Source organism: Eleutherodactylus coqui, chromosome 2, assembly GCF_035609145.1.
Source record: "Eleutherodactylus coqui strain aEleCoq1 chromosome 2, aEleCoq1.hap1, whole genome shotgun sequence".
NCBI lineage: Eukaryota > Metazoa > Chordata > Amphibia > Anura > Eleutherodactylidae > Eleutherodactylus > Eleutherodactylus coqui.
The window spans coordinates 308,307,782-308,329,000 of NC_089838.1; the positions used below are offsets into that span (position 1 = coordinate 308,307,782).

The 21,219-nt window shown below is 49.3% G+C and overlaps 1 protein-coding gene across 2 annotated transcripts in view; it reads right to left on the reverse strand.

Moving 5' to 3' along the window:
• Positions 1–1,297: 1,297 nt before the first annotated feature.
• Positions 1,298–21,219, reverse strand: part of LOC136610858 (lysozyme C-1-like) — a 65,010-nt gene continuing 45,088 nt past the window's right edge. For both annotated transcript variants that reach the window (XM_066590057.1, XM_066590056.1), the window contains 3 exons: positions 20,608–20,766; positions 5,047–5,125; positions 1,298–1,449 (listed from right to left, as the gene is read on the reverse strand). In XM_066590057.1, coding sequence (XP_066446154.1) covers positions 1,389–1,449; positions 5,047–5,125; positions 20,608–20,766 — 299 coding nt within the window. In that variant the 3' untranslated portion in view covers positions 1,298–1,388. The remainder of the gene's footprint in view (positions 1,450–5,046; positions 5,126–20,607; positions 20,767–21,219) is intronic.

The following is a 21,219-nucleotide window of genomic DNA, read 5'->3' on the forward strand; positions in this document are numbered from 1 at the left end:
GCTGACAGCGGTAATGTAACGCAAATTGCAGGCAGAAAAAAATTATACGGAAGGCTGCAAAAAGGTCTGGCTGTGCAATAGTGATGCACTACAACTCCCACCAGACACCCTGTAAAATGCAGACGGTCAGAGGTAGCCCTAAGAAGGACCGTTGGGGTTCTTGTAGACAGGATCCTTCACTACCACTGTCCCTGTCTCAGCACCACTTTCCCTATACTCTGTATTACAGACTGCAGACTGAGAATGCTATAGCTGTAATAGCCTCCACAGCCATAGATGAAAAAAAAAAAACATTGGTGCAAAACTGCTCCCAGCAGCCACAACAGTAAAGCACACGGTCAGATGTGGCCCTAAGAAGGACTGTTGGGGTTCTTGTAGACAGGATCCCACACTAACACTCTCCATATAGCAGCAACAGCACTTTCCCTATGCTCTCCCAGTGTGTGAGTTGTAATGCCTTCCTTGCATGTCTATTGGCCAGAAAATGGCGCTAAACATGCAGGGAAGAAAATGGAATTGACTTGAGTACCGCGTGGTGCTCGTTTCGAGTAACGAGCATCTCGAGTACCCTAATACTCGAACGAGCATCAAGCTAGGACGAGTATGCTCGCTCATCTCTAGTATTTTGTAGAAGGCATGGGTTAAATCGTCCTATCAATTAATTTGCCTGGGAAAGCAGCATAAAGCCAATTTGAAAGTGTGGTTGTTTTTCCTTGAGCGCTATAATGGAAGGTCAGTAATGATTAGGGAGGTCATAGAGATTTGCGACTGGCAGCAGTATACAGATGCGACAGGCAGTTCAGGTTTTGCGGCCTATTTTCAGGAACAGTGGTGCATCGGCCGGTGTTCTTGGAGCTATTTCCTATTATTGCTGCAGTGCTGTGGGGAGACAGTTTTCGCAACAAAAAAGTGAGGTTTCACTGCAACAATGTGGGAGTGGTGTAAGCAATAAATAATTTAATGGCATCCTCCCCCCAGTAGTCAGTGTGCTGCACCAATTGGCTTTAGACGCATTGTCTCTAAACATGTGGATGGTGGTAGTTCATGTCCCGGGAAAAGATAGCTCAATTGCGGACTCTTTTCCCGGTTTTAGTGGGACTGGTACAAGATGCTGGCACAAGAAGCAGAAGTGGAAGTGAGGACTTGCCCTCCACATCTTTGGAACCTGGTCGAAGAACTAAGAAGCAATAGGATTAGTGTGTCAGTAGCTCCGGATATGTTGGCGGGATACGATGTAGCGGCTAAAAGGGTCGTACATTCTCACAGGCAAATTCTTCTTTTTGTTCAGTGTTTATTTATTAACACAAGGTTACAGGTTTTGAGTTCTTAATATAGTGAATCAATACTTTGCATAAGGGCTGTTTAATATTGTGTTCTTCTTTTTTGTTTTAGCATCCAGATATAAATTTATTCAAATTCTTTCCTTTGCAGTGGTTTTTCCAGGCTTCCCTGTTGGAAAGAAATTATATAAATTATAAGAAATATCAGCATGACTTTCTTCTGTTTGTCACCTAATTAAGTTCAATAAGTGGACGGCTGAGGATCTGGGCTTAGCCTGGATGGAAAGGCTTAACTATACTTGTGTTCTTTTGCAGACAGTCCACTGGGGGCGCTCCTGCTGCAGTCAGTTGTTTTAGGTTTTCCTTGTAACAGAAGTTACAACGGATGTCGTAGAGTTATATTTGGTTATATCAGAATTCATAGAGATTTAACTCTATCAGGAAGGAAATCAATAAGAGCAGGTGAGTGTGAAACAAGGCGTAAAGAAGAAAGGGCAGGACGGGAGGGATTTGGATAACATACATAGATTCTCTCAGAAGTGGCTCTTAATTTCAACTGTTTTGCTGCCAGGGCAATTTCCACACTTTTAAAAATTACAAATACCTAAATAATCAAATGAAAAGTTATATTATACCCCCTCCACCAAATATGCCCTAAAAGTAGGCACTTGGCACATTGTGAGAATGCTATGGAGCACTTTAGGCTGCTTTCACATGTGCATTAGAGCTCAGTTCAGGGTTTCCATCTCTTTGCTACATTTTTGGAGGAAAGAAACTGAAATAAAACAGAAAAATATGATCCGTTTTTACCCCATGATTTCAATGGTTTTTGTTTGCTTTAATTCCATCAGGTTTATTTATTTTTTTTAATGGGAAAATAGTGCTGTCTGCAGTGTTATTTTTATGTCCAAAAAAATGGAAACCTGACGTAATAGAAGCAAGACGATGTTTTTCCATTCTTTTTCTGTTTTTTTTTAAACTCCATTGAAATCTATAGGGAAAAAGAGGATAGTTTTTTTTTCCCATTTTTATATTAAAGGAGATGTCCCGAGGCAGCAAGTGGGTCTATACACTTCTGTATGGCCATAATAATGCACTTTGTAATGTACATTGTGCATTAATTATGAGCCATACAGAAGTTATAAAAAGTTTTATACTTACCTGCTCCGTTGCTGGCGTCCTCGTCTCCATGGAGCCGACTAATTTTTGGCCTCCGATGGCCAAATTAGCCGCGCTTGCGCAGTCCGGGTCTTCAGCTTTCTTCTATGGAGCCGCTCGTGCCAGAGAGGGGCTCCGTGTAGCTCCGCCCCGTCACGTGCCGATTCCAGCCAATCAGGAGGCTGGAATCGGCAGTGGACCGCACAGAAGAGCTGCGGTCCACGAAGGTAGAAGATCCCGGCGGCCATCTTCAGCGGTAAGTATTGAAGTCACCGGACCGCCGGGATTCAGGTAAGCGCTGTGCGGGTGGTTTTTTTAACCCCTGCATCGGGGTTGTCTCGCGCCGAACGGGGGGGGGGGGTTAAAAAAAAAAAAACCCGTTTCGGCGCGGGACATCTCCTTTAATTTCTCTCCTCCGAAAAAGGAGCAGAGATACAGAAACCCTGAACTGAGCCCTAGTTTACATGTGAAACCAGCCTTAGGGCTTTTACCCACTAGTGTTTTTTTATCGCTGCGATATTGGTGCCTTTTTTTTTTACTGCAAATGTCAATGGGACATTCTAATGTTAAAATTGCAGTGCACAAAAATCGCAAGTTTGCCCTTTTTGTGCAATACGATTTTAACATTAGAAAGTCCCATTGACATTTGCAGTAAAAAAAACGCAGTGATATCACAGCGTTAAAAAAATGCTAGTGGGTAAAAGCCCTTACACTTCAAAGATCCTTTTATGTAATTTCACATTAATTTGTAATATTTTGTAGAAAAAAATCAAGAAGGTTCATTTCAAGTCTAAGCCAAGAAGAACCTGAGGTGCGTAACACCTCCTAAATGTAAAAAAAACAGACATGCAGCGTTCATGTATGTCATGTATGGGGGGAATGTCGCAAGTGTCATTTACCGATATGTTTACCAAGAATAACACAGGCCTCATTAAAAGAGTTTGCCCAATACCCATATGCGGAGGTAATGCGGGAGTGCTGTATAAATAAACACCATGCCGTGAACGAATCAGTGAATGGGATATCTTTTTAATTGTAAGGATATTACAAAATAGGTGTTAGGCCTCGGTCAGACGGGCGTTTTTTGCCGCGATTTGCGGATCGCATGTCGGATGCGCATCCGCAAATCGTATGACCGGGGCCAACAATTCGCCGAAAAATCTGCAGCTAGCAGCGTTTTCGGCGAATCAGGCAGACACGAGGAATCGCAGATCGTGCCTATCTGCGATTCCTTGTGTTCTCAAAAATGCGCTCAATGGGTCCGGCGGCAGCAGCGCCGACCCCATTGAGAACATATACTACACAAATCATTCTCCTCTGCCACAGCTGTAACAGCTGTGGCACAGAAGAATGATGTTTGCCCATTGAATTCAATGGAGCCGGCAATACAGCCGGCTCCACTGAAAGCAATGGGCTGCCGGCGAGCGCAGGATGAATTTTCGGGAAGGGCTTAAAAATATAAGCCCTTCCCTGAAAATCATCCAAAAATGTGTAAAAATAAAAATATATATATATATATACTCACCTTGTCCCTGCAGCCGGAGTTCAGCCGTGGCCGGACGGCAGTTTTCCTGAACTGCTGTCATTCAATAGCTGAGCCAATCAGAGGCAGCACTCACTCACCCATTCATGAATTCATGAATGGGTGAGTGAGAGCTGCCTCTGATTGGTGAGGGCTGTGACCAATCAGAGGCAGCCCATTCAGCAGGCGGGGATTTTAAAGGCGCGATCTGCGATTTCTTGTGTCCTATAATTTATCGGATAACTGCATAAAAAGCGGCCATGTGTCCGATATCATTGCAATGCAATGGTTCTAAAAAAGCGCAGATCGCATGCGCAAATCGCAGGAAAAAACGCCCGTGTGACCGAGGCCTTAGACAACTCCTTTAAGTCCAGATACAGCTGTATCCAATAACACTCTGAAATTTGCACATTTGGTAGGTCCTAGGCAAATAAAGCTTTAGCCGAGGTCATGTAAGGTAACCAGCATTTCAGTAATATCTCAGCACTTCCATTTGAAGTCCAAAAAAATTTAGTATTTGCTCATGTTTCATGCAATATTTTACTGCACAGGAAAATGTCCTATAGTAGGACCGAAACGTTTCATTGAACATGAGTAAATAAACCAAATTTTTATTCCAAGTCCTGCAATAGTTTTTTTATATATATATATAATGTACCAGTCTCAATTCCCTCTTCCAATATCAGTCATATTTGCTTAGACAATAGTTTTATACACTACTCTATGTGCCACCATATGTGTATGTATTAAGAGGTGGCCATGTGCCAGACTGAAATCTACTCCGGCTTATTTTTACCTATCATTTATGGCAGTTTCTAGTATATCACAGGCCCACAAGGTTATGCCTCATTTAAGAAGTATGGTGGACACATCATGAAAAGTCCAGCTATCTGGCCTACAAGAGTTCATCAATATACCCCACTGTGTCTGTATGAACAACGGAAAGACTCCTTAATTGTGTTGTTCAGTGCGGGTTTTGGCTATTGGTTCCTCACTGATCAAACATTGATGGCCTTTCTAAAGGATCATGAAGAACCCCTTTAACTGTAAAGAAAATATTTATTAGACTATATATAAACATCTTACCAAGCGCTGATGCCCTTGGGGTTTCGTGCAACTCGTTTAGCACACTCGATATCATCATAAATGTTATCATCCAACAAACCTAAAAAAAACATGTAAGTTATGGTTAAAACTGTTTATAATTATAAAATTATAGTGAAATTAATTATGTATATTTTTCTATGCCTCATATCACACTGCGTTTGGATACTACATTTTGTCTATCCATTTTCAAATGGTCCTGACTAGAGATGAGCGAGCATGCTCGGTTAATGCAATTACTCGAGCGAGTATCGCTTTTTTTGAATAACTGCCTACTCGTCCGAAAAGATTCAGGTGGGGGGGGGGGGGAGTGAGGGAAGGGGGGGGGGGGGAGGGAGAGAGATCTCCCTCACTCTCCCCCTGCTCCCCTTCTGCCGCCCCCCGAACCTTTTCGGATGAGTAGGCAGTTACTCGAAAAAAGCGATGATCGCTCGAGTAATTGCCTTAACCGAGCATGCTCGCTAATCTCTAGTCATGACATAAACATCGAAAATACTGATATACTTTTGTAGTCTACATATCTCTGAAAAGAGTTACCTGTGATGGGTGTCTGGTGACACAGTTATAACACCCTTAAAGTGTTGAACTTAACCTGAAAAGCAAAAATAAGTACATAAAAAGTATAGTTATGCGAACCCATTCCATGGGGAAGGAAATTCTGAAGTATGTGTTTTTTTTAGAGATGAGCGAGCACCAAAATGCTCGGGTGCTCGTTACTCGAGACGAACTTTTCGTGATGCTTGAGGGTTCGTTTCGAGTAACGAACCCCATTGAAGTCAATGGGCGACCCGAGCATTTTTGTATTTCGCCGATGCTCGCTAAGGTTTTCGTTTGTGAAAATCTGGGCAATTCAAGAAAGTGATGGGAACGACACAGCAACGGATAGGGCAGGCAAGGGGCTACATGTTGGGCTGCATCTCAAGTTCCCAGGTCCCACTATTAAGCCACAATAGCGGCAAGAGTGCCCCCCCCTCCCAACAACTTTTACTTCTGAAAAGCCCTCATTAGCAATGCATACCTTTGCTAAGCACCACACTATCTCCAACAAAGCACAATCACTGCCTGCATGACACTCCGCTGCCACTTCTTCTGGGTAACACGCTGACCAACCCCCCCCACGACCCAGTGTCCACAGCGCACACCAAACTGTCCCTGCCCAGCCGTCAGCTGCCCTCATGCCACGCCACCCTCATGTCTATTTATAAGTGAGTCTGCCAGAGGAACCGCAGGCACACACTGCAGAGGGTTGGCACGGCTAGGAAGCGACCCTCTTTAAAAGGGGCGGGGCGATAGTCCACAATGCTGTACAGAAGCAATGAGAAATCCAATCCTGTGCCACCTCCATCTGGAGCTGCACACGTGGGCATAGCAATGGGGAACCTATGTGCCACACACTATTCATTCTGTCAAGGTGTCTGCATGCCCCAGTCAGACCGCGTTTTTTTATAAATAGTCACAGGCAGGTACAACTGGGAATCCCCAACTCCACAATAGGAATTCCGTGTCCACCCACACCATGGGTGGCTCCCTGGAACCCACCGGCTGTACATAAATGTATCCCATTGCAGTGCCCTGGACAGCAGATCTAACGTCAGATTAAATGCAGGTGGGCTTCGGCCCACACTGCATGCCCCTAGTCAGACTGGGGTTCTTTAGAAGTGGACACATGTAGTTACAACTCCGTGTGGACCGACAGCATGGGTGGCTCGCTGGAACCCACCGGCGGTACATAAATATATCCCATTGCAGTGCCCAACACAGCTGATGTAATGTCGTGCTTAATGCAGGTGGGCTTCGGCCCACGCTGCATGCCCCAGTCAGACTGGGGTTCTTTAGAAGTGGACAGATGCAGTTACAACTCCCTGTGGACCCACAGTATGGGTGGCTCCCTGGAACCCACCAGCGGTACATAAATATATCCCATTGCATTGCCCATCACAGCTGAGGTAATAATGTCATGTTTAATGCAGGTGGGCTTCGGCCCACACTGCATGCCCCAGTCAGACCGGGGTTCTTTAGAAGTGGACTGATGCATTTACAACTCCCTGTGGACCCACAGCATGGGTGGGTGCCAGGAAGCCACCGGCGGTACATTAATATATCCCATTGCATTGCCCATCACAGCTGAGTAGAGATGAGCGAACGTACTCGTCCGAGCTTGATATTCGTGTGAATATTAGGGTGTTCGGGATGCTCGTTACTCGTAACGAGTACCACGCGGTGTTCCGGTTACTTTCAGTTTTCTCTCTGAGACGTTAGCGCGCTTTTCTGGCCAATTGAAAGACAGGGAAGGCATTACAACTTCCCCCTGTGACGTTCAAGCCCTATACCACCCCCCTGCTGTGAGTGGCTGGAAAGATCAGATGTCACCCGAGTATAAAAATCGTCCCCTCTCGCGGCTCGCCACACATGCCTTGTGACTTAGCTGAGGGAAAGTACTATCGTGCTGGAGCTGCTGTAGGGAGAGCGTTAGGAGTTAGTGTAGGCTTCAAGAACCCCAACGGCCCTTCTTAGGGCCACATCTACTAGTGTGCAGTACTGTGTTAGCACAGTATTTTTATTTTTTTTTTCCAAAATTGGATCTGCAGAGCATTGCGCCCTGCAATAGGGACAGAAGTGGGGGTTAGGCAGGGAGAGTGTTAGGAGTTAGTGTAGGCTTCAAGAACCCCAACGGTCCTTTCTAGGGCCACATCTATCCGTGTGCAGTACTGTCCAGGCTGCTGTTAGCAGTGTTGCATTTTTTTTTTTTTTTCTCAAAACCGGCTGTGCAGAGCATTGCACCCGGCATTAATACTACAGGGATAGAATTGTGTAGGCAGGGCCAGAAGACATACATTATTCATTGAATACACGCAGTGGGCCTATCCTTTTAAACAAAAGGGAAGAAAGTAGATTTGCCCTGCCTGTGTCAGTCCTAAGGGCTCTGGGTACGTGTGTGCTGCGTGGAGAATGTAAAAAAATCAGATGCAACCAGCTACGGTTGAGTGCAGACTTGCGCCAATTTCTTTCCTGCCTGGGAAATACCTGCACTGCCACAGTTAGTAACTCTGCAACAGTAAAGTTCTGTGACAGTTTTGCAGGGCCGCAACACAGTTATTAAACTTATTATTCAGTGAATAGACGCAGTGGGCCTATCCTTTTAAACAAAAGGGAAGAAAGTATATTTGCCCTGCCTGTGTCAGTCCTAAGGGCTCTGGGTACGTGTGTGCTGCGTAGAGAACGTAAAAAAATCAGACGCAACCAGGTACGGTTGAGTGCAGCCTTGCGCCAATTTCTTTCCTGCCTGGGAAATCAAATCACTGGTAATACAGCATGCTGAGGGGTAGGGGTAGGCCTAGAGGATGTGGACGCGGCCGAGGACGCGGAGGGCCAAGTGAGGGTGTGGGCACAGGCCGAGCCAGTGCGGTGGCCAGGGGTAGAGGCAGGGCCAGACCGAATAATCCACCAACTGTTTCCCAAAGTGCCCCCTCGCGCCATGCCACCCTGCACAGGTCAAGGTGCTCTACGGTGTGGCAGTTTTTCACAGAGACGCCTGACGACCGACGAACAGTGGTGTGCAACCTTTGTCGCGCCAAGATCAGCTGGGGAGGCACCACCAACAGCATGCGCAGGCATATGATGGCCAAGCACCCCACAAGGTGGGACGATGCCCGTTCACTGCCTCCGGTTTGCACCACTGCCTCTCCCCCTGTGCCCCAACCTGCCACTCAGATCCAACCCCCCTCTGAGGACACAGGCACTACCGTCTCCTGGCCTGCACTCACACCCTCACCTCCGCTGTCCTCGGCCCCATCCAGCAATGTCTCTCAGCGCAGCGTCCAGACGTCGCTAGTGCCACAGTTTGAGCGCAAGCGCAAGTACGACGCCACGCACCCGCACGCTCAAGCGTTAAACGTGCACATTGCAAAATTGATCAGCCTAGAGATGCTGCCGTATAGGCTTGTGGAAACGGAGGCTTTCAAAAGCATGATGGCGGCGGCTGCCCCGCGCTACTCGGTTCCCAGTCGCCACTACTTTTCCCGATGTGCCGTCCCAGCCCTGCACGACCACGTCTCCCTCAACATTGTACGCGCCCTCACCAACGCGGTTACTGCCAAGGTCCACTTAACAACGGACACGTGGACAAGCACAGGCGGGCAGGGCCACTATATCTCCCTGACGGCACATTGGGTGAATTTAGTGGAGGCTGGGACAGAGTCAGAGCCTGGGACCGCTCACGTCCTACCCAGCCCCAGAATTGCGGGCCACAGCTCGGTGGTGGTATCTGCGGCGGTGTATGCTTCCTCCACTAAAGCACCTTCCTCCTCCTCCTCCTCCAACGCAACCTCTGTCTCGCAATCAAGATGTGTCAGCAGCACGTCGCCAGCAGTCGGTGTCAAGCGGCGTGGCAGCACAGCGGTGGGCAAGCGTCAGCAGGCCGTGCTGAAACTACTCAGCTTAGGAGAGAAGAGGCACACGGCCCACGAACTGCTGCAGGGTCTGACAGAGCAGACCGAGCACTGGCTTGCGCCGCTGAGCCTCCAACCGGGCATGGTTGTGTGTGACAACGGCCGTAAGCTGGTGGCGGCTCTGCAGCTCGGCAGCCTCACGCACGTGCCATGCCTGGCCCATGTCTTTAATTTGGTGGTTCAGCGCTTTCTGAAAAGCTACCCCCACTTGTCATACCTGCTCGGAAAGGTGCGCCAGCTCTGCGCACATTTCCGCAAATCCCACACGCACGCTGCCACCCTGCGGACACTGCAACATAGGTTTAATCTGCCAGTGCACCGACTGCTGTGCGACGTGCCCACACAGTGGAACTCTACGCTCCACATGTTGGCCAGACTCTATGAGCAGCGTAGAGCTATAGTGGAATACCAACTCCAACTTGCGCGGCGCAGTGGGAGTCAGCCTCCTCAATTATTTACAGAAGAGTGGCCCTGGTTGGCAGCCATCTGCCAGGTCCTTGGAAAATTTGAGGAGTCTACCCAGGTGGTGAGCGGCGATGCTGCAATCATTAGCGTCACCATTCCTCTGCTATGCATCTTGAGAAGTTCCCTGCAAAGCATAAAGGCAGACGCTTTGCGCTCGGAAACAGAGCCGGGGGAAGACAGTATGTCGCTGGATAGTCAGAGCACCCGCCTGTCTATATCTCAGCGCGTTGAGGAGGAGGAGGAGGAGGAGCATGAGGAGGATGAGGAGGAGGGGGAAGAGACAGCTTGGCCTACTGCTGAGGGTACACATGCTGCTGGGCTGTCATCCTTTCAGCGTGTATGGCCTGAGGAGGAGGAAGAGGAGGAGGAGGAGGATCCTGAAAGTGATCTTCCTAGTGAAGACAGCCATGTGTTGCGTACAGGTATCCTGGCACACATGGCTGACTTCATGTTAGGATGCCTTTCTCGTGACCCTCGCGTTACACGCATTCTGGCCACTACGGATTACTGGGTGTACACACTGCTCGATCCACGGTATAAGGAGAGCCTTTGCACTCTCATTCCCGAAGAGGAAAGGGGTTCGAGAATGATGCTATACCACAGGGCGCTGGTGGACAAACTGATGGTAAACTTCCCATCCGACAGCGCCAGTGGCAGAAGGCGCAGTTCCGAGGGCCAGGTAGCAGGGGAGGCGCAGAGATCAGGCAGCATGTACAGCGCAGGCAGGGGAACATTCTCCAAGGCCTTTGCCAGCTTTATGGCTCCCCAGCAAGACTGTGTCACCGCTCCCCAGTCAAGGCTGAGTCGGCGGGAGCACTGTAAAAGGATGGTGAGGGAGTACGTAGCCGATCGCACGACCGTCCTCCGTGACGCCTCTGCCCCCTACAACTACTGGTTGTCGAAGCTGGACACGTGGCCTTGAACTAGCGCTGTATGCCCTGGAGGTGCTTGCTTGTCCTGCGGCTAGCGTCTTGTCGGGAAGGGTATTTAGTGCGGCTGGGGGAATCATCACAGATAAGCGTACCCGCCTGTCAACCGACAGTGCCGACAGGCTAACACTCATCAAGATGAACAAAGGCTGGATTTCCCCAGACTTCTGTTCTCCACCAGCGGACAGCAGCGATACGTAAGCAATACGTAGGCTGCACCCGCGGATGGAAGCTACGTTCTCTCTCACCATCCAAAACGGGGACATTTCTGCTTCATCAATCTGTGTCTAATATTCCTCCTCCTCCTCCTGCTCCTCCTCCTGAAACCTCACGTAATCATGCTGAACAGGCAATTTTTCTTAGGGCCACAAGGCTCACTCATATAATTTTTCTAAACAATTTTTATATGTTTCAATGCTCTTAAAAGCGTTGAAACTTTTATTTGAACCAATTTTTCGTTAAACTGGGCTGCCTCCAGGCCTAGTTACCACTTAAGCCACATTAACCAAAGCGATTAATGGGTTTCACCTGCCCTCTTGGTTGGCCATGGCCAATTTTTTGGATGTACATTAGTACTGTTGATACAGCAATTTTTGTGGGCCCTCGCCTACAGTGTAATCAAATGAATTTTTAGCCCACCTGCATTACAGCTGACGTTACATCCGCTGTGTTGGACAATGCAATGGGATATTTTTGTGTATCGCCGGTGGGTTCCAGGGAGCCACCCATGCTGTGGGTCCACAGAGAATTATAAATGCATCTGTTTCCACATCTAAAGAACCCCAGTCAGACTGGGGCATGCAGTGTGGGCCGAAGCCCACCTGCATTAAGCACGACATTACTACCTCAGCTGTGTTGGGCAATGCAATGGGATATTTTTATGTATCGCCGGTGGCTTCCTGGCACCCACCCATGCTGTGGGTCCACAGCGAGTTGTTACTACATCTGTCCACTTGTAAAGAACCCCAGTCTGACTGGGGCATGCAGTGTGGGCCGAAGCCCACCTGTATTAAGCACAACATTACTACCTCAGCTGTGTTGGGTAATGCAATGGGATATTTTTATGTACCGCCGGTGGCTTCCTGGCACCCACCCATGCTGTGGGTCCACAGGGAATTATAAATGCATCTGTTTCCACTTGTAAAGAACCCCAGTCTGACTGGGGCATGCAGTGTGGGCCGAAGCCCACCTGCATTAAACATGACATTACTACCTCAGCTGTGATGGGCACTGCAATGGGATATTTTTATGTACCGCCGGTGGGTTCCAGGGAGCCACCCATGCTGTCGGTCCACAGGGACTTCACAATAGGGAGTTGTACCTGCCTGTGTCTATGAATTAAAAAGCGCGGTCTGACTGGGGCATGCAGAGACACCTTGACAGAATGAATAGTTTGTGGCACATAGGTTCCCCATTGCTATGCCCACGTGTGCAGCTCCTGATGGCGGTGGCACAGGATTCTATTTCTCATTGCTTCTGTACAGCATTGTGGGCTATCGCCCCGCCCCTTTTAAAGAGGGTCGCTGCCTAGCCGTGCCAACCCTCTGCAGTGTGTGCCTGCGGTTCCTCCTCATGGCAGACGCACTTCTAAATAGACATGAGTGTGGCGTGGCATGAGGGCAGCTGAAGGCTGCGCAGGGACACTTTGGTGTGCGCTGTGGGGGGGAGGGGGGGGGCGGTTGGGCAGCATGTAAGCCAGGAGAAGTGGCAGTGGAGTGTCATGCAGGCAGTGATTGTGCTTTGTTGGAGGGCTTTTTAGAAGTAAAAGTTTTTGGGAGGGGGGGGGCCCACTCTTGCCGCTATTGTGGCTTAATAGTGGGACCTGTGAACTTGAGATGCAGCCCAACATGTAGCCCCTCGCCTGCCCTATCCGTTGCTGTGTCGTTCCCATCACTTTCTTGAATTGCCCAGATTTTCACACATGAAAACCTTAGCGAGCATCGGCGAAATACAAAAATGCTCGGGTCGCCCATTGACTTCAATGGGGTTCGTTACTCGAAACGAACCCTCGAGCATCGCGATAATTTCGTCCCGAGTAACGAGCACCCGAGCATTTTGGTGCTCGCTCATCTCTACAGCTGAGGTAATATGAGGTAAAATGTCATGTTTAATGCAGGTGGGCTTCGGCCCACACTGCATGCCCCAGTCAGACCGGGGTTCTTTAGAAGTGGACAGATGCATTTACAACTCCCTGTGGACCCACAGCATGGGTGGGTGCCAGGAAGCCACCGGCGGTACATTATTATATCCCATTGCATTGCCCATCACAGCTGAGGAAATAATGTCATGTTTAATGCAGGTGGGCTTCGGCCCACACTGCATGCCCCAGTCAGACTGGGGTTCTTTAGAAGTGGACAGATGCATTTACAACTCCCTGTGGACCCACAGCATGGGTGGCTCCCTGGAACCCACCGGTGGTACATAAATATATCCCATTGCAGTGCCCAACACAGCTGATGTTACGTCAGCTGTAATGCAGGTGGGCAAAAAATTAATTGGATTACACTGTAGGCGAGGGCCCCCCAAAATTGGTGTACCAACAGTACTAATGTACCTGAGAAAAATTGCCCATACCCAACCAAGAGGGCAGCTGAAACCCATTAATCGCTTTGGTTAATGTGGCTTAATTGGTAACTAGGCCTGGAGGCAGCCCAGTAAAAATAACAATTGGTTGAGGTGAAAGTTTCAACGCTTTAATAAGCATAGAAACGCATAAAAATTGTTTAGAAAAATTATATGACTGAGCCTTGTGGGCCTAAGAAAAATTGCCCGTTCGGCGTGATTATGTGAGGTTTCACGAGGAGGAGCAGGCGGAGGAGGAGGAATATTATACACAGATAGATGAAGCAAAAAGGTCCCCGTTTTGGATGGTGATAGAGAGCGATGCTTCCATCCGCCGGTGCAGCCTACGTATTGCTTAGGTATCGCTGCTGTCCGCCGGTGGAGAAGAGAAGTCTGGGGAAATCCAGGCTTTGTTTATCTTGATGAGTGCAAGCCTGTCGGCACTGTCGGTTGACAGGTGGGTACGCTTATCCGTGATGATTCCCCCAGCCACACTAAACACACTCTCTGACAAGACGCTAGCCGCAGGACAAGCAAGCACCTCCAGGGCATACAGCGCGAGTTCAGGCCATGTGTCCAGCTTCGACACCCAGTAGTTGTAGGGGGCAGAGGCGTCACCGAGGACGGTCGTGCGATCGGCTACGTACTCCCTCACCATCCTTTTACAGTGCTCCCGCCAACTCAGCCTTGACTGGGGACCGATGACACAGTCTTGCTGGGGAGCCATAAAGCTGGCAAAGGTCTTGGATAATGTTCGCCTGCCTGCGCTGTACATGCTGCCTGATCTCTGCGCCTCCCCTGCTACCTGGGCCGCGGAAATGCGCCTTCGGCCACTAGCGCTGTCGGATGGGAAGTTTACCATCAGTTTGTCCACCAGCGCCCTGTGGTATAGCATCATTCTCGAACCCCTTTCCTCTTCGGGAATGAGAGTGGAAAGGCTCTCCTTATACCGTGGGTCGAGCAGTGTGTACACCCAGTAATCTGTAGTGGCCAGAATGCGTGTAACGCGAGGGTCACGAGAAAGGCACGCTAACATGAAGTCAGCCATGTGTGCCAGGGTACCTGTACGCAACAAATGGCTGTCCTTACTCGGAAGATCACTTTCAGGCTCCTCCTCCTCCTCCTCCTCCTCAGGCCTTACATGCTGAAAGGATGACAGGCAAGCTGCATCTGTACCCTCAGCAGTGGGCCAAGCTGTCTCTTCCCCCTCCTCCTCATGCTCCTCCCCCTCCTCCTCCTCTGGCCATACACGCTGAAAGGATGACAGGCAAGCTGTATCTGTCCCCTCAGCAGTGGGCCAAGCTGTCTCTTCCCCCTCCTCCTCATGCTCCTCCCCCTCCTCCTCAACGCGCTGAGATATAGACATGAGGGTGCTCTGACTATCCAGCGACATACTGTCTTCCCCCGCCTCCGTTTCCGATTGCAAAGCGTCTGCCTTTATGCTTTGCAGGGAACTTCTCAAGAGGCATAGCAGAGGAATGGTGACGCTAATGATTGCAGCATCCCCGCTCAGCATCTGGGTAGACTCCTCAAAGTTTCCAAAGACCTGGCAGATGGCTGCCAACCAGGCCCACTCTTCTGTAAATAATTGAGGAGGCTGACTCCCACTACGCCGCCCATGTTGGAGTTGGTATTCCGCAATAGCTCTACGCTGCTCATAGAGCCTGGCCAACATGTGGAGCATAGAGTTCCACTGTGTGGGCACGTCGCACAGCAGTCGGTGCACTGGCAGATTAAACCGATGTTGCAGGGTCTGCAGGGTTGCAGCGTGCGTGTGGGACTTGCGGAAATGTGCGCAGAGCTGACGCACCTTTCCGAGCAGGTATGACAAGTGTGTGTAGCTTTTCAGAAATCGCTGAACCACCAAATTAAAGACATGGGCCAGGCATGGCACGTGCGTGAGGCTGCCGAGCTGCAGAGCCGCCACCAGGTTACGGCCGTTGTCACACACGACCATGCCCGGTTGGAGGCTCAGCGGCGCAAGCCAGTGGTCGGTCTGCTCTGTCAGACCCTGCAGCAGTTCGTGGGCCGTGTGCCTCTTCTCTCCTAAGCTGAGTAGTTTCAGCACGGCCTGCTGACGCTTGCCCACCGCTGAGCTGCCATGCCGCGCGACACCGACTGCTGGCGACATGCTGCTGCTGACACATCTTGATTGCGAGACAGAGGTTGCATAGGAGGAGGAGGAGGAGGGTGGTTTAGTGGAGGAAGCAAACACCGCCGCAGACACCACCACCGAGCTGTGGCCCGCAATTCTGGGGCTGGGTAGGACGTGAGCGGTCCCAGCCTCCACTAAATTCACCCAATGTGCCGTCAGGGAGATATAGTGGCCCTGCCCGCCTGTGCTTGTCCACGTGTCTGTTGTTAAGTGGACTTTGGCAGTAACCGCGTTGGTGAGGGCGCGTACAATGTTGCGGGAGACGTGGTCGTGCAGGCCTGGGACGGCACATCGGGAAAAGTAGTGGCGACTGGGAACCGAGTAGCGCGGGGCCGCCGCCGCCATCAGGCTTTTGAAAGCCTCCGTTTCGACAAGCCTATACGGCAGCATCTCCAGGTTGATCAATTTGGCAATGTGCACGTTTAACGCTTGAGCGTGCGGGTGCGTGGCGGCGTACTTGCGCTCGCGCTCAAACAGTGGCGCTAGCGACGTCTGTACGCTGCGCTGAGAGACATTGCTGGATGGGCCGAGGACAGCGGAGGTGAGGGTGTGGGTGCAGGCCAGGAGACGGTAGTGCCTGTGCCCTGAGAGGGGGGTTGGATCTGAGTGGCAGGTTGGGGCACAGGGGGAGAGGCAGTGGTGCAAACCGGAGGCTGTGAACGGCCTTCGTCCCACCTTGTGGGGTGCTTGGCCATCATATGCCTGCGCATGCTGGTGGTGGTGCCTCCCCAGCTGATCTTGGCGCGACAAAGGTTGCACACCACTGTTCGTCGGTCGTCAGGCGTCTCTGTGAAAAACTGCCACACCGTAGAGCACCTTGACCTCTGCAGGGTGGCATGGCGCGAGGGGGCGCTTTGGGAAACAGTTGGTGGATTATTCGGTCTGGCCCTGCCTCTACCCCTGGCCACCGCACTGGCTCGGCCTGTGCCCACACCCTGACTTGGGCCTCCGCGTCCTCGGCCGCGTCCACGTCCTCTAGGCCTACCCCTACCCCTCAGCATGCTGTATTACCAGTAATGCAGAAACAGAACGCTGTAATTAAATGTGCCGCTTATTGGCCTGTGGTTGGAGGCTGACTTTGCTTACGGAACGCCAGGAAATAATTTTGTGCAAGCCTGCTGTAACACTTAGATGGCTGCGTATGATTTTGTAGAACTACTACACCCAGCGCAGACCGACCCAGAACACTGAGCACATTCACAGGCAGGCCAAATAGATTTTTTGTCCAATATTTTTTAGAAAAGGCCCACTGCCTATATTCAATGAATATGTCTTCTGTCCCTGCCTCCACACTTCTTTCCCTGGAGTATGTCACAGAACTGCAGAGTGTCGCACTGTGGACTGCAATACAGCAGTGATTTCACAGCCCAGACAGAGCCAGGAAATAATTTGGCGCAAGCCTGCTGTAACACTTAGCTGGCTGCGTATGATTTTGTAGAACTACTACACCCAGCACATACAGACCCAGAACACTGAGCACAGTCACAGGCAGGCCAAATAGATTTTTTGCCCAATATTTTTTAGAAAACGCCCACTGCCTATATTCAATGAATATGTCTTCTCTCCCTGCCTCCGCACTTCTGTCCCTGGAGTATTACTGCAGGGCGCAATGCTCTGCACGGCCGATATACCAAAAAAAAGAAAATGTGCAACACTGCACAAAGCAGCCTCCACAGCACTGCACACGGCTAGATGTGGCCCTAAGAAGGACCGTTGGGGTTCTTGAAGCCTAAAATACTCCTAACACTCTCCCTATAGCAGCAGCACCAGCAGCAGCACTTTCCCTCAACTATGTCAGAGCGCATCTGTGGCGAGCCGCGGGAGGGGCCGATTTTTATACTCGGGTGACACCTGATCTCGCCAGCCACTCACTGCAGGGGGATGGTATAGGGCTTGAACGTCGCAGGGGGAAGTTGTAATGCCTTCCCTGTCTTTCAATTGGCCAGAAAAGCGCGCTAACGTCTCAGAGATGAAAGTGAAAGTAACTCGAACATCGCGTGGTACTCGTCACGAGTAACGAGCATCTCGAACACGCTAATACTCGAACGAGTATCAAGCTCGGACGAGTACGTTCGCTCATCTCTAGTTTTTTTGTTTCTGCAGGCATTTTAGGCTGTCAGTTGACATCACAAAGTGACATCACTCTCATGTGGGGTGGGTGTGTGAGGTCGCTACTGACAGAGCGTTTCTTTCTCGTTACTTTTTCTCGATCACCAACGCAACTCAGGAAAGGGCAGAGGAGGACTTTGAGCTCACTCATGCACACCACTCATTTGCTCTACTGTCATCTTGCCTGTGAAGGTGCCTGGTCCAGCGCAACATATAGTAAGGTTCAAATATACTTTGGAAATATTTTACTGATCAATTTGTAATAAGACTGCTTTATGAATATTGAAGTGCTATTTCTCTACACAATCTGAGACTATTCAGGCATACATTAGGGACTGCTCTTGGATCCTTTTAATATAAATGACTACATGCTCACAGCTAGGAGAAAATGGATTGCTTTTAGGCTGGGCTCATATTTTGTGATTGTTTTTTAGTATCCTCATTTGTTTCAGAAGATTCAGTTAATTTTGTGAATGCAACATGTAGACGGAGACTTAAAAAAATACATAGTGCTGCTATCTTTGTAATCATACTGATTTGCTGAATAAAGTTTTCATTTAATCTATACGACATGGTGAACACTATGAGAACAAACCCAGAAACCAAGGAAGGAATTGCTTCTTTTATTACATTGTCCACCGAAAGTATTAATTAAAATTCTAAAATACATTTTATATACCACATAGAGATGAGCGAACGTACTCGTCCGAGCTTGATGCTCGTGCGAATATTAGGGTGTTCGGGATGCTCGTTACTCGTAACGAGTACCACGCGGTGTTCCAGTTACTTTCAGTTTCCTCTCTGAGACGTTAGCGCGCTTTTCTGGCCAATTGAAAGACAGGGAAGGCATTACAATTTCCCCCTGCGACGTTCAAGCCCTATACCACCCCCCTGCAGTGAGTGGCTGGCGAGATTAGGTGTCACCCGAGTATTGAAATCTGCCCCTCCCGCGGCTCGCCTCAGATGCATTCTGACATTAGTTCAGGGAAAGTGCTATCGTGTTGGAGCTGCTATAGGGAGAGTGTTAGGAGTATTTTAGGTTTCAAGAACCCCAACGGTCCTTCTTAAGGCCATAAATCTTCTCTATATGCGCTCAATGGGGCCGGCGGCAGCAGCGCCGACCCCATTGAGAACATATAGAAGACAAATCCTTCTTCTCTGCCACAGCTGTAACAGCTGTGGCAGAGAAGAACGATGTTTGCCCATTGAATTCAATGGAACCAGCAATACAGCAGGTTCCACTGAAAGCAATGGGCTGCCGGCGATTGCAGGATGAATTGTTGGGAAGGGGTTAAATATATAACCCCTTCCCTCCAATTCATCCAGAAATGTGTTACAATAAAAATATATACCGGCGTATAAGGCGACGGGGCGTATAAGACGACCCCCCAACTGTCACCTCATACGCCGGCAATACAGTGGAGCAAAGAATAAAAAGCATTACTTACTTCTTCTGACGTTCTGCGGCGCTCCTGCAGGCTGTCACTCCCTCCTGGTGTTATGCGGTGCTCCTGCAGGCTGTCGCTCCCTCCTGGTTCCCGGCAGAGCATTGATTTCTCTACGGAGGGCTTTAAATCCCCGCCTCCAGAAACACACGTGCCTTCAGCCAATCACAGCCAATGAAAATGATGTCATTGAATGGCTGTGATTGGCTGCGTTTCTGAAGGCGGGGATTTCAAGCCCTGCGTCCAGAAAGCAATGGTCTGCCGGGAACCAGGAGGGAGCGACAGCCTGCAGGAGCGCCGCAGAACGTCAGAAGAAGTAAGTAATGATTTTTATTCTTTGCTCCACTGTATTGCCGGCGTATAAGGTGACAGTTGGGGGGTCGTCTTATACGCCCCGTCGCCTTATACGCCGGTATATATTTTTATTGTAACACATTTCTGGATGAATTGCAGGGAAGGGGTTATATATTTAACCCCTTCCCGACAATTCATCCTGCGGTCGCCGGCAGCCCATTGCTTTCAGTGGAACCTGCTGTATTGCTGGCTCAATTGAATTCAATGGGCTAACATCGTTCTTCTCTGCCACAGCTGTTACAGCTATGGCAGAGGAGAACGATCTTTACGCTGACAGTGCGGGGGGGGGGGGAACTCTTGCCGCTATTGTGGCTTAATAGTGGGACCTGGGAACTTGAGATGCAGCCCACCATGTAGCCCCTCGCCTGCCCTATCCGTTGCTGTGTCGTTCCCATCACTTTCTTGAATTGCCCAGATTTTCACACATGAAAACCTTAGCGAGCATCAGCGAAATACAAAAATGCTCGGGTCGCCCATTGACTTCAATGGGGTTCGTTACTCGAAACGAACCCTCGAGCATTGCGAAAATTTCGTCCCGAGTAACGAGCACCCGAGCATTTTGGTGCTCGTTCATCTCTAATACCACACAATGGTGGTATATAAATTGTAAAAATACAACTAGTTTTGCAAAAAAACAAGCCCTCAGGCAGCTATGCCAATGCAAAAAAAAAAACAAAAAAAAAACTTAGAGCATTTGAAAAGTGGAGATGAAAAAAATTAATTGTTGTGTCGTAATCTCCAAAATGGGCCATCTTCTTAATCGGTTATTTTGCATTCAATACTTTAAAATATCTCAGAATTGTGGTCCAGGCTAGCCTAGTTAAACTGCAGTTGTGGGAGGCAGTAAAAATGGTCAGTAAAGACATAGAGGGACTGGGGACATGGGCTATACTCATAGTTTGCACTGTAAGAAGCACAGACTTCTTAGCAAGATATATTCTTGTTAAAAAAGCAAATCTTATAGACCAAAAAGTATAATATATACAGGATTGTGGCATCCTGCTGAGTTTTTGCTGCATTACAATGCAAAGACCGGGTGGCATTTTCTCAGTGAAGCTGTGTATACATTAACTTACTTTGGCAGCTAATGTGACAAGCATCTACAGCTCCTGCTGTCTTTCCATCTTGGCACCACCATTTGCTGTTGATCTGAAATATTCCATAGTCACGGCTTGGCCCATTGTTGTTTACAGCTGTTGTGTTATAGCGGCTCTCATGGTAGGCAAGGCACATCCCTGTGATTTGAAATGAATAGGTTCATATCCCAGCATCCTCACAAAAGCACACCTACTACCCAACTACCCAGTAACTCTGAGGTTAGACATTATGTGGGCAGCACAACAGATATGGTGAAGAATGACAAAAAAAGTTAGATAGTATACCCAAAATGATATAAATATATTGTCTCATCTGTGCAAATCATATTAAATGTTTTTGACTCATCTATGTAAGGGCTCAGTCACATGGGCGTCTTGACACACTAACTTTTGAACGCATCAGTTATGTGTCACGGTGGAAGAAACACTGCTGGCAGCATTTATCCGCTCAAAGAGAGTACTGCCCACTATCTCCTGCTGCGGCTGTGACAGCCGCAGCAGGGGATTCCTTGGATGTGAAACCCCTGAATGCTGTCACATCCAGGGGTTTCACCTGTGGTCAATGGGTCCGGCGGCAGCTGCGGTGGTCCC